Source organism: Theropithecus gelada, chromosome 5 (genome assembly GCF_003255815.1).
Source record: "Theropithecus gelada isolate Dixy chromosome 5, Tgel_1.0, whole genome shotgun sequence".
NCBI lineage: Eukaryota > Metazoa > Chordata > Mammalia > Primates > Cercopithecidae > Theropithecus > Theropithecus gelada.
The window spans coordinates 147,264,080-147,276,867 of record NC_037672.1 but is presented as its reverse complement, the minus strand read 5'-3'; the positions used below and the strand labels follow the sequence as shown (position 1 = coordinate 147,276,867).

At 32.6% G+C, this 12,788-nt stretch overlaps 1 protein-coding gene and 1 pseudogene across 2 annotated transcripts in view; both read left to right on the top strand.

Annotated features, from left to right (window-relative positions):
• LRBA (LPS responsive beige-like anchor protein) overlaps window positions 1-12,788 on the top strand; it is a 756,763-nt gene that overhangs the window by 715,458 nt on the left and 28,517 nt on the right. Inside the window, exon 53 of one of the 2 annotated variants that reach the window (XM_025385122.1) lies at window positions 4,436-4,600. In XM_025385122.1, the coding sequence (XP_025240907.1) occupies window positions 4,436-4,600 (165 nt within the window). Of the gene's footprint in view, window positions 1-4,435; window positions 4,604-12,788 lie in introns of both variants that reach the window. The other variant, XM_025385123.1, reaches the window with a different exon arrangement.
• LOC112625665 lies at window positions 7,710-7,839 on the top strand (annotated as a pseudogene).

Sequence of the window (12,788 nt, the reverse complement as noted above, 5' to 3'; positions counted from 1 at the left end):
CAAAAAAAAGAAAAAACTATTTCTTTTTTTTTTTTTTCTTTTTTAAATTTTTATAGAGACAGGGATCTCACTCTGTTGTCCAGGGTGGTCTTAAACTCCTGGAGATTTTCTCAAATATTCTTTTGGACTTCATATTGTTTTTCCACATATTTTTTAAGTGATTAAAATAAATTTTTAAACACGAAAATGAATTTTACACTGTAAAATACAACTAATAGAACTGTAAACCACTCTTTTTGGTTTACAGTGAAAACCATAGAGTAATTCACCACCACCACAATCAAGGTGCAGAGTACCCCCAAATACCCTGTGCCACCTACTAGAAGTCAGCTTTTTACCCCACCCTCAACCTCCTGGCAACAACTAATCTATTCCTCATCTTTAGTTGTGCCTTTTTCAGAATGTCATATAAATGGAATCATAAACCATGTCAATCTTTGGTTTTGACATTTGAGTGTTTTTAGTTTGTTGACATTCTATATTATTGTTTTTTAAAGACAATATTAATATTTGTAAAGTAAAGCTAACTTCACTTTCATATAATACTAATAATTAAAATCCTATATTCACACAATTTTATAGAATTTATAAAATTCTTTCACATACCACTGTTTCAGTCTCACAATAATCCTGTGAAGTAGACAGGTGTATAATCCCCATTTTTCAGATGATAAAACTAAGGTTTAGAGAGATTATGTAATTTGTTGAAATTTATATAGCTAATAGTGACAGAAGTGGGCCTTGGACCTAGCTCTTTTAATTTTAAATATAGCACACTTTGTGATCATACCATGTTGTCTCATCCAGGTGTTACCAGTCAGTCACTGATTTTTTTCGGAAAATGCTATACCTTGTAACACTAAGTTTCTAGTATGTCTGCCATGTTACATTAGACTTAATAAACCTGATGTCATTCTTTTCCCTCTTTCAAAATACCTTCTAATGTACTGTCTTTAAAACTGTGTCCATTTGTTGTATAAAACGTACAAATAAGGAATAGCTTTAAACTTCATTTCAGTGACTTAATTTGTGAAATAAAATATTTATACTTACCAGAAAAGTTGTAGGAAAAAAATCTCAAATGATAGTCCTGGTGTCCTTCTTAATATCTTGTATAAAAACTCTGATGCTAGTTTTATTCAAAATAATTTCAGTTAGGGTAAATATGTGTCTGTGTTTTTATGAAAACAGGAATATTAAATATTTTTTCTTAAGTTTAGCAGAGAATCAAGGGAAAATCGTATGATCAGTAATATATAATGGCAAAGCTAACACAAGTGTTCCATTCAATTATATTTTAGCACACAAGCCAAAAAAAAAAAAAATCCTTATTAGATTGGCGGGGAGGGAGGAGAAACATGGGTTGTAACAGGAAATTCTTTAAACGTAAATCATGTTTTCGGGTCACAACCAGAACAGCAGAGGCAACAATAAAACCTTCCCCTGGCAGTCGGAATTATTTTCAGGCCACATTTTAGATTCAGTGGTGCAGAGTCCTGAGCTTGATTTTTTTTTATTTGTAGCACAGCTGTCAAATAAAACATTAACTAGAAAATTTGTTCTGTCAAAAAAGGGATATTCTAGTGCTTGTGGTAATATTTGATATTAGTGTGTGGAGAGGTGGACTGGTATTAAAGGAAACAAAAAATAAAGGTTGAGGAACACTTATGAGATTATCAGAAAATAATTTACCAAAAAGAGCAGCAGGTATTTATATGCTGTGATTTATTTAGGAGGAGTGAACCTCAACCTTCGAACAATAACAAATATTGCCGAGGAAGGCTGCCAGAACAGGAAAAAGTAAACTTAAAAAAATAATGTGTTCCAGAGTTAAGCCCAAAGTATAAATTGTAAAGAATAAAGTTAATTTGTGTTAACATATAAAACCCTTTAGATGTAACTGGTTAAATGTCACTCTCTCATTTAGATCTTCCCTGACACCCAGTGTAAATTTGTTCTCTCGTTATTGTCATTAATCCAAACTTGTTCTTTTCTTTTATAATACTTATCCCTATTCATAATTATATACCTGTTTGGGTTTAATGACTGTCTGCCCCACAAGACTGTAAAGGCTATGAGGGCAGGGACCATGTCTGTTTGTTCACCACTGTATACAGGTAAGAAGGCCTAATGCTGGGCACTTAATAGGTGCTTGGTATTTGTTGAATGAAAATTAATTGTGATAACTTTTTGGAAAACAATCAAAACACTAAAAATTTTAAAAAGGAAACACCATGACTGAATGCATGTTTCCTTACACTGACATTGGAGAAACAGAGCAGTGACTTCAACTCATGAGAATTAACATGTGACTCTTGTAAAATTCTGCCCCTATATTTAATCCATCCCATCTTTACAGCTAAATTTTTTCCCGTTGTCCTCACATGAGTTGGAAATTAAGTTACCAAGTGAATAGCTGTTCTTTGCAAGCCTCCTGCTGCATGAAGAACACCTGGGTTTCCTTTGTGTCGTCTACCTCAAATACCTGGTTAGTTATTTCACTCATCTCAACCCACTGAGTGTTGGGTTTCAAATCTGAAATAAGCCTGCCCGTACGTAATCTATTTAAATCACACCTATATTTTATGTGCTCTCAGCATTTAGGCATAGGCTAAAGCAGAAGTCATATATATTCTCTATGATCACATCACTATATGATATATTCAGTTTCTTTCAGTAGTTAAAATACATGGATTTAACCTTTGATTTTTCTAGTTATTAATAAGACTGCTTTCAGCTACCTAACTTTTTTGTCTTATCCTATGTAAGGCCTGCCTGTACTCTGATCCCCGCCAATTTACCACTGAACCTCCACATTCTGTTTGTCATGTAAATTGGAAATGAAGTAAAAATTATTACGTATTTCATATTTAATTTGCTCTTCATTTTTTTAAATTCTTGAAAGTCTTGAATTCTTCTTTATTTATTGATATAAGCTTATTTTTTAATGAAATGTTTTGGTGTCAACTTAAAAGGTTGAAGAAATTCAAAAGTGAACATCTTGAACGTTTAGCAGTTAGAGACACTTGCTTTGAAGTCTGCTCTCCCTTAATCACAGGAGAAAAAAAGTACTATATTAGTTTTGCAACTTGAGATTGAAATGAATCTGATTTTAAATTTATTAGAAGTAGGCTATATGCAAGACTGCCACTCATGAATGAAAACATATATTTGACTTTTCCATCTGATTTAGATAATATTTCAGAATTTTATTTCTAAATTTTCAGCCTTCATAATAAGCCTTAGGTTTATTAAAATCAACAATTTTAAAAATTTAATGTAAATATTATATTTATTATCTTGGAAAGTTAAATACACTTGATATGCCAGTACTTGAGACCTTAACCATTTAAGAAGTTTACAGTGTATTCCAGGTTAAATACATAAACTATTTAGGCATATTTAATTTTCAGCTTAGTAGCCTTTTTTTCCTTGAACGTTGGAATTATAATCAAAATATAAAAACTTATTTTTAAAAAAGCCATGCTGAATATTAAGGGTAGACATTGTATGACATTCATCTGTAGACTCTGTAGACATTTCAAAGCCAATATGTTAGCTGGAAACTCTAAAGATGGAATGGGGGTGTTGTCATAGATACTTAATTCTTTAGACAAGTTTGTGTGAATTATTACCACCGTACCTGGTAAACAAAGATTCTTAAAGGGTGAGGGCTTTACTGTTTTTCTGACACCTTTACATGAACAACTGTTCTGTGTTTGAAGGCTTAGATATATAGTAAGTTTACTGGGTTTCTCTCCATTGTCCCCAATCATTACCGTCTTGATTGCACCCTCAAGGAATTTTCATCAGACAATTAAGACAAAGAATCACCTGGCTGAAATTGCAATTACAATATATTAGTTCTTTCATCATAATTTCCATATAAGCCTGATTTGAAAAGGTAGAAGCTCTCCAAAGTGACTTATATTGTCTTTGTATAGATCACTTAAAACAAGAAATATGTTAAATCTTCAGTAATTCAGAGACAGGTTTTTATTAGTGACATCTAAATTATAAGTACTTTTACAGAAAGGCAACTAAGTTTTATTTTGAATCATATAGAGTAAACAAGAAAGTGTTAAAATGGTTCCAAAAGGGTTCTCCTGGGCCTGCTTTAATTAGTAAACATGATACATTTGTAATATATAGAAGCCATTTGTAATGAATGATACAGTGCCATGGTCCTCAAGTATTATTTGTTGAAATAGTTTTAACACATGCCTTTCAAAAATGTTAGCACTTTTCAATTTATTTTTTTGTTGTTCTTGTTAGCATGCAAAGAAAACTGTTAGGTTGGACCATGTCAAATTATTATAAAATCTGAACTATGATAATCAGAGTTCATATAGCTTTGTTGTTTTACAAGTTATCTGTTCACCAGAATTTTTATTTTTTTAATAGCAATTTTAAAGAAAATTGTTTTGCATTACAGGAAAATTGATCCAAGTGGTGTTTGGCCATTGGGATGTCGTCACTTGCCTCGCTCGTTCTGATTCATATATTGGGGGAAATTGCTACATTCTCTCAGGGTCACGTGATGCAACTCTTTTGCTGTGGTATTGGAATGGAAAATGCAGTGGGATTGGAGATAACCCAGGCAGTAAGTATGATTCATTTTTAAAGTAAACTTATTTATAAGAATGTAGAGAATAACATTTTGCAGCAAAGTTACCTTTTTGTTATGGTAAAAGTGAAACAGGATTATCAAGTATTTTTAATTTATTAGTTATAATTTAAGAACAATCCAGATAGCCTCATTATCAACATTTTGTGACCATTGATAATTAAAATCCAAGCATGAAATCTTATGTTTCATATTATAGGCTATTCTCATGATCCAAAAATTCTAGTTCATTGGAAATAGCTGTCACCAAATAAAATAGTTTTTTATTCATGAAGATACAGCATAAAAGAGCAATCACATATTACCTTGTTTATTGAATTCATATTTTAAAAGAACAAAATAAAAATTATAATTTCATAGAAACAAACTAGTCTTTATAAAATTACGCTTTCATTTACGTATTTAAAAGATAAAACAGGTCATAAAAGGCCAATATGGAATACTCAAATTGGCTCTTGGTTTTTCAGATGGGAAATGAAAATGTTCACCAACAGCCTTAAACATCTTTATGAAACTATGCTGAAGGCAGTAAAACAAAAAATGTGTAACCATTTAAAATTGTAATTCACAGAAGGCAAAAAAGGAAGCAGCTACCATTAAAACCAATCGCACACAGCTGCAGAAAAGAAATGGCTTTAGAAAAACACATTAAGAAGTAGGAAAAAACAATTAAAGGGACCACCTGAAAAATGAGAATTTAATTAAAATGATTATGACAACACTGTAGAATTCCTGCAAGAATAGCTTTAGATTTTTACTTCAGAAGGTAGAGCATTTTAACTGCTCTTAAATATTTACAGTTTCTTAATTTAAAGCAAGTTGCAATGTGTTTGGTTAAGGAAGGACCACGTTCTTCCTGATGACTTTACCTGAATACTCGGTCCTTGCTCTGTCACTCCACCCCAGATTGTGAAATGGCCTAAATATGTTTAAGGCCATCATATTTTGGATTGACTTTTCAAAGCTTTGCTTAAATGTATAATATTTGTATGAAAATGAACCTTTTTTTCAAAACATTTAGTCAAATGCTAGTATAGTGTTAGAAGAAGTATATGTGAAGTATTTTTCAAAGCTGTTTCTTATTATGTACATTATAGACTTTGATGTAGTAAACACAGTTCTTATTCAATGAACATCTAATAGATATTTCCTATTTTAATCAAAAAAGGGATAATTTCCTACGCAAATAGGATATGAGAAATAATTTTAAGGCTGTGATGCTATTGATAATACAGACTTTGTGATCAAATTGTAGTGTCTGTATATGTCAGGGAGTAGGTGTACATGCATTTCACATTTATACAAACATCTCTATATGATTACAATAGAAATTATAAAGATGTAAATTTCAGGGATTTTGTTTTTCATATTCTTTTGAAAAGTACCATGTTCTTTTCATCATGAACACAATATTCTGGTCCTTCTTCCTTTCTGGCCTCTTAGAATAAGTGACTACTTTCAATTTCTTTTTTCCTGTTTCTGTAAATCCAGTTACCGAGATTCACTCATCTCAGGCAAATGTAGATTTAAAATAGATAATAAATCTACCATTTTGCTATTTATCTCAAAATATTTAAGAACTTTAACTTGCCTTAAAAATGTAAGATATTTCATGCACATATAGAAATCTAAACACACATAGATATTTGTGTTCTTGGTTTCTTGTTTTATTTTACTTAATCATGTTCTGTATGTTATACACTGTCATTACCAATGTGTATTCTAAGAAGCAGCTAAAAGACTTATTAGCTACACTTGTATGTAATTGCTGTTGCATTTCAGAAATTTAAGTATACCTTAAAGTTACGAATTTTCAGCTTTTCGAGAAGGAAGAAAGTATGATATATATCATGATGTATGTATTCATTTAAATATATTTTCATATGTTTAAATACTTTGTAACTCAACCTAGAGATTGTTTTTACATGCATGACCTTTAAAAAATGAATTAAGTAGGACTGAACAAATCCTGGGGTTTGTAGTAAAAAAAAAATCTAAGTTCCAAGCATTGCTGTGGTCCTTCTGTCTTGTCTGTAAAATGAAAGCAACAACAGAACTGAGTTAAGGTGTTATCAGAAGCACAGGATGATTAGAGCAAATAAATCACCACAAAACACCATCTTGTTGGCATTAGAGTAAATATTATAATGTTATATTTTTCATAGTGTACTTCATCTGTACCCTCTCATTGTCTGCAGTATGGTGGACATTACCTCCTAGTAATGCTAGCAATGAAAAGAAAAACAATAAAAGAATAATATAACAGCACATCTAATAAAAATTTTAGAAAATTGTAATGTATCATGACTGAATTAAATTACCTTTCTCAAAGTGAACCTTATCCTTTCAAGCCCCTGTATAATGTCTGATGCCCCGATTTAATTTTGCTTCAGCTTTGAAAGATGAATCCAGGAGAAAGACAAATAGGCACTTTTTCTTATAATGAGAATTTACACGCATTAGAATAGAAAAATGGAAAATGCAGTCTGCGCTTTTCAAAAGAAAATGACAAAAACAAAGACATTGTTACCGTGTATAAACTGTTTCAAACAGTTTCACGCAAGCTGGTTCGGATTTTATAAGCCTCTGGCTCATTGATGGTTCCACGATGCAGCTGCTGAAGTCAGAGCTTTTCAGATGAAGGGTTTTAGGTTATGCGTATTCCTATATTGTACCTCTTAGATACAATGTAAATGACCTTTAAGAAGTGGTGAAGCGTGTATATACATATAATTGCAATATGTTCTATAAATGCACATTAATACCTCAACTTTACATTTTTTATTGTAGACTTTTTCTTTCTTGAAGGGAAAATACATAAAAGAAAACCAGGTTATTGCTTTTTCTGCATTTTATAGGTCTATTTCAGAGTTTTCTTATTTAAAAAATAATAAGAATAGGTAGTCATTTTACTTTCTAGGGTCATAAGCCTACATACACTGTTTTTTCCAAATCTAATATTGATGTTATATGTAAAGTTGATAGCTGTATGATAATGTTTAAAAATATATTATCTAATATTAATATACATACTGCTTTGGCAAAATCGGGCTAGGTAAAGCTGGATAAAACCTATAAATACATCACTTCTTGGCCTTTTGGCTAAGATCAAGTGTAAAACCTATAAATACTACAATTTGGGGCTTTAAAAAGTGTAAATGTTTTATGAAACCTGCCTATACTACATAGCAAAAGGCTTATTTTCCTGTATACCAGATAGTTCTTCATCTTTGACTCTATTGTTTTGTAATAGTTATCTCCTGTAAAATGCAGTTTTCTCAATGAGAAGAAAAATTAATATAGGATTCCATTTAATTAGGGATTTAAAAAATGAAATTAACCAAGAATATTTCACTGAAAGATGTTTTGTACATGAAAGCATGGCATCTCTCTCTCCTTGTCCTAGTACTCTGTGTTTTAGGACTGAGCCTTGTCACCAAAGTTCTTTTCCTGAGATAGTTATTTGGCCTTCAGAATAATGCTCTCCAGACTGCACATTTTCAAATTTTGGAGAAAATGTTCCCTAGTGCATTCCATTGATAAATAAATACTTTAAACTTTCATACGATCTTATTTATATAAGCAAGATGAATATATACAAAACAGTTATTATTTATTCACTATTTTATATTCATAAACTTGGATTTTAAAAATTACATGTTTACTAGGTATTTTTAGATATCTGAATAATATCTTTTAAAGCCACATTCGATCAGCTTCAGAAGCAAATGGTTGCTGACTGTGAGGGTGTTGCATAGATTTGTGTGTGTAGTATTTCAGTAATACTCGCATTTTCCATTCTCACATTCTGGTTTTCATTTGATTGAAAGGTGGCATTTTTTTTCTTTTCCTCATTGCAATCAGACATGCTAATCTATGTCAGCTTTTTCCTTTATGAGATTGGCGTCTACTGAAAAAAAAAAAAAACAACTTTTCTTCATAACAACAAGATTCTGTTCTTCAAGAATATTTCAGCACCGTTAATTAGAAAGAAGGTTTTATTAACCATAAGGCTAGCACTAACAGACCACAGAGCTGTTTTTTAAAGTACTGTATGCCATAGCTGCCCTGCTTTTTCTCTGTCTAAAACTTCATTTTGTTATACGCTCATCAATCACGTAAGTCATTACCATAAATCCTACTGTTGTTAATTTTACTAGTATCACCCTAATGAGACATTCCTGCTATAATTAAAAATGAATTCTAACTTTAAGGCATTCTAAATTTTTTTTAATGAATTTAGAATGATCTTGCCATGTGACTATAAATACTACTGATACACATAGACTACTCATCAAGTCTGTAAGAAAAGTAGTATCATAACATGTCCAGGTGTGAATTATTTACTGGCTGCCTCTGTGCACGTGCTTATGTGTATGCATATTTTTGTATGCATATTTAGGAATTATGTCCTTTTTATTGTGAAGCCTAGTATGTTTTACTGAAGCTACTAATAAATTCTTATTCTTTGTCTTGCCAAAATATAGGTGGATGTAATATAAACAATATTACTCTCTGTAAGTAGGTGTCCTAGAGCACCATCTGCTGGATGCATTTGGGGACTTAATGTTGGGAAACATGAAAATTGGTACTTGGTTAAGACAGGTGTACTTTGTTTTTAATTGCCTGTGATCTATTATTTAAGGGTCACAAATGTCAAGGTATGTACATTTGTGTTGAACCATATGAGTTCTTAAAAAGAAATCACTTTACTCCTCCTTTTACCCCACCCTAACCTGGATTTGCAACTGTACAATAAATATTTTGTGTAAGGAAAAAGTAAGCACAGTATTTGCCTAATGAAACAAAGTACCACAGTCTGTGATGAAATAAACTGTTAGTTTCTTGATCACAGCTCTTCAGAAATAAACTGCTAGCTTCTTGATCACAGCTCTTCAATAAGTTACAGTTGAGGAAGTTATTTGGATGGTATATTAAATTTAGGTTCCTTATGTTCACTAGATTCTGAATAAGAAGGTAATGCTTGGAACAAGAAACCATTTTATACCTGGGTATGACTCTTGATCTGATCCTTTGTCAGGAACAAGAGTTCTTGTGTGTGTCTCATCAAGACCTTCCCTTCTGGGCCTGCATTTAGAATGTACTGTCACACTACAACTACCCTGTGTTTTTATTTTTTCCTTGAAGCATTTATCAAGAAGGGTTTTCAAAAGGTATGTTGGCAGTGTTCAAGTTCAGGTGACATTAAAAGTATGTCTATGAAATTCTCCAGAAGGTCCAGGATGTTTAGTGCTCCATGATGTAATGCAGGCCCTCAAGTTCCAGCAAAACAACTCTGTATTTACTGCTTGTAACTAATAGTAGATGTGGTAAAAAGGAATTATATTCATATGGCAAATGAATACAACCTTAATGTGCACCATATGCAGAGTGGCGGGGTGATATGCCAATATATCACATTTATTTACCTTGTTTGGTTGCAGAGAAAAATGACTGTACCATTCAGCCCATAGGTTATAGCCATATAAATATGAGAACAGAAGAACTGATGATTTATACCCTCAGATTGAAACTGAGTATCTTCATATGTAGACTGTTTTAATAGTGCCATGCCAAAGAAAGTTGTCTTGACACTTTATGCTCATATGGGAAATTTAATTTCAAACAATAGTTGGAATTAGTCTAAGAAAGTAAAAATTCCTTCTAGTCAACTAAATGTAGGATTCTTCTGCTTTTAAAATATTGCAGAATCTGTGTGGGGGAAGGGGGGTCCATGACATTATTGGTAGAACTACCAAGGATACACTTAATTAAGGCTTCCTGGAACAACATAGTAGACTGACTTTACTACCTTGCAGAAACGCTCATTTCGTAAGAGAAATTCTACGGCAGCTTTGTGCCTATGTAACTCACATTTTACTCTAGATATTACTGATAATTTATGAAAAGATAACCATTTTTATGTGAAATTCAATATTTAAATCTGATTTTTTTTTTTTTACAAAGCAACAGTTAAACCCTATTTTTTCTAGTTACCTCAATTTTTATGTGCTATGCTCATTTATATGGCTTTACAGAGCAGAAGTTTGTAAGTGTTAACAAATTTTTAAAAATTGATTTTCTTGATCTTTTAACAGAGTCATTGTATATCATTACATATCATTTATCTGCTAATTTTTTTAAAGTAATTTTTTTCACATTTAAGTGAGAAAATGAATGTGTTTGATAAGACTTCAGATTTTGGATTTGAAGTGTTTATATAGGAAAAAAATTATCTGAATTGTTAATGCCTTTTGTGGCTTAAGGCTACATGACTGTTGAGCTTTTTAAGCTTTCATTCTTGTAGCTTGTAACTTTGCACAACTGAGAGATTGCCTTATTTCCTTGGGGTGAGTGGGGTCAGGAGTGTTTAATAGCTAAAGATATGAAATTCCTCTATAGTTTTCAGAGTCCCTTACTTACGTATTTTTTAACAAAAGAAGGTTAAAATATTAAGGAGAATGTATTATAAATAATTTTAAATAATTTGGGTATTTAGGATAAACAGATAAAACCAAATTTCAGTTTTAATTTATATTCATAAAAATCAGACTCAATGTTGCATTTCAACAAATCTGAATAAGATTTCACTTCAGCAAATTTTCTACCCGTTTTCTTTTTGGGGGGTAGAATTTTACCATGTTTATGTTACCAGACACTCATATGCAGCTACAGTAGCCATAGCTTACCTAGAACCAAAGACCAAGCCCCTCCATGGGAAGACAACAAATGAAGTCTCAAGCAAGTAGGAAAAAAGAAGCACATTAGTTAAGTATAGTAATGATATGTCCATGTAATGAAGTCCTGTACAGGCATTAACAAAGATATACAAATTTGTAATATTGACATGGAAGGATACACTCTTTGTACTGCTAAGTGTAAAAGATCACCAAGCTACATGTATAACATAAGTACCTATGCCTGTATGTGTATACCCTTGTATTCTATGTACATATATTCATAGAAAAAGTATGAAATGATCACAAGTATTAGCAACATTTATTTATAGGTAGTGAATTTGGAAGCAATTTTTCATTTTCTTCATTATAATTTACTAAAGTATCTGAATGTTTTATAATGAGCATGTAATACCTTGATAATCAGAGACAATAAAGATGCTTTAGGCCGGGCACAGTGGCTCATGCCTGTAATCCTAGCATTTTGGGAGGCCGAGACAAGGGTATTGTTTGAGCCCAAGAGTTCAAAACCAGCATGGGCAGCATAGGGAGATGCTGTCTGTACAAGAAGTAAAAAGAATTAGCTGGGTGTGGTGCCTGTAGTCCCAGCTACTCGGGAGGCTGAAGTGGGAGGATCACCTCAGCCCAGGGAGGTCTAGGCTGCAGCGATCTATGGTCGCACCATTGCACTCCAGCCTGGGCAACAGAGTGAGACCCTGTCTAAAAATAATAATAATAAATATTTTAATTTGGGGAATGCACCTAATTACTGTACTGTACCTTAACTCCCCACTCTTAGCCTCTAGGCTGCCACATATTAGTAGCTGTATTAGAATTTATATGAATTATCAAGGAGAGAACCATCTCTAATTAGCTTTTATGCAGCATAGGATCAGATATTATACTTTCAATGAAAGGAGTGTTTATAACAGAGAGTGAAAAAAGGGATCATTCTATTGCTACTACTACTCTATATATATATATATATATATATATATTTTTTTTTTTTTTTTTTTTTTGTAAGAGACAGAGTCTTGCTCTGTCACCAGGCTGGAGTACAGTGGTGAGATCTTGGCTCACTGCAACCTCCACCTCCCAGGTTCAAGCGATTCTCCTGCCTCAGCCTCCCAAATAGTTGGGACTACATGCGGGCGCCACCACGTCCAGCTGATTTTTTTGTATTTTTATAGAGATGGGGTTTCACCATGTTGGCCAGGATGGTCTCGATCTCCTGACCTTGTGATCCACCCGCCTCGGCCTCCCAAAGTGCTGGGATTACAGGCATAAGCGACTATGCCTGGCGTGCTGCTACTACTACTTACAGATGATACTAATGGGTGCTCACTACATGCCAGGCACCATCCTGAGCGCTTTACACATTAATTCATTAATCTTCACAGTAGCGCTGTGTGGTATCTACTGTTATTATCCTTGACTTATAGATGAGGCATGGAGAAATTATAAATATGCCTTTACTTTCTGCC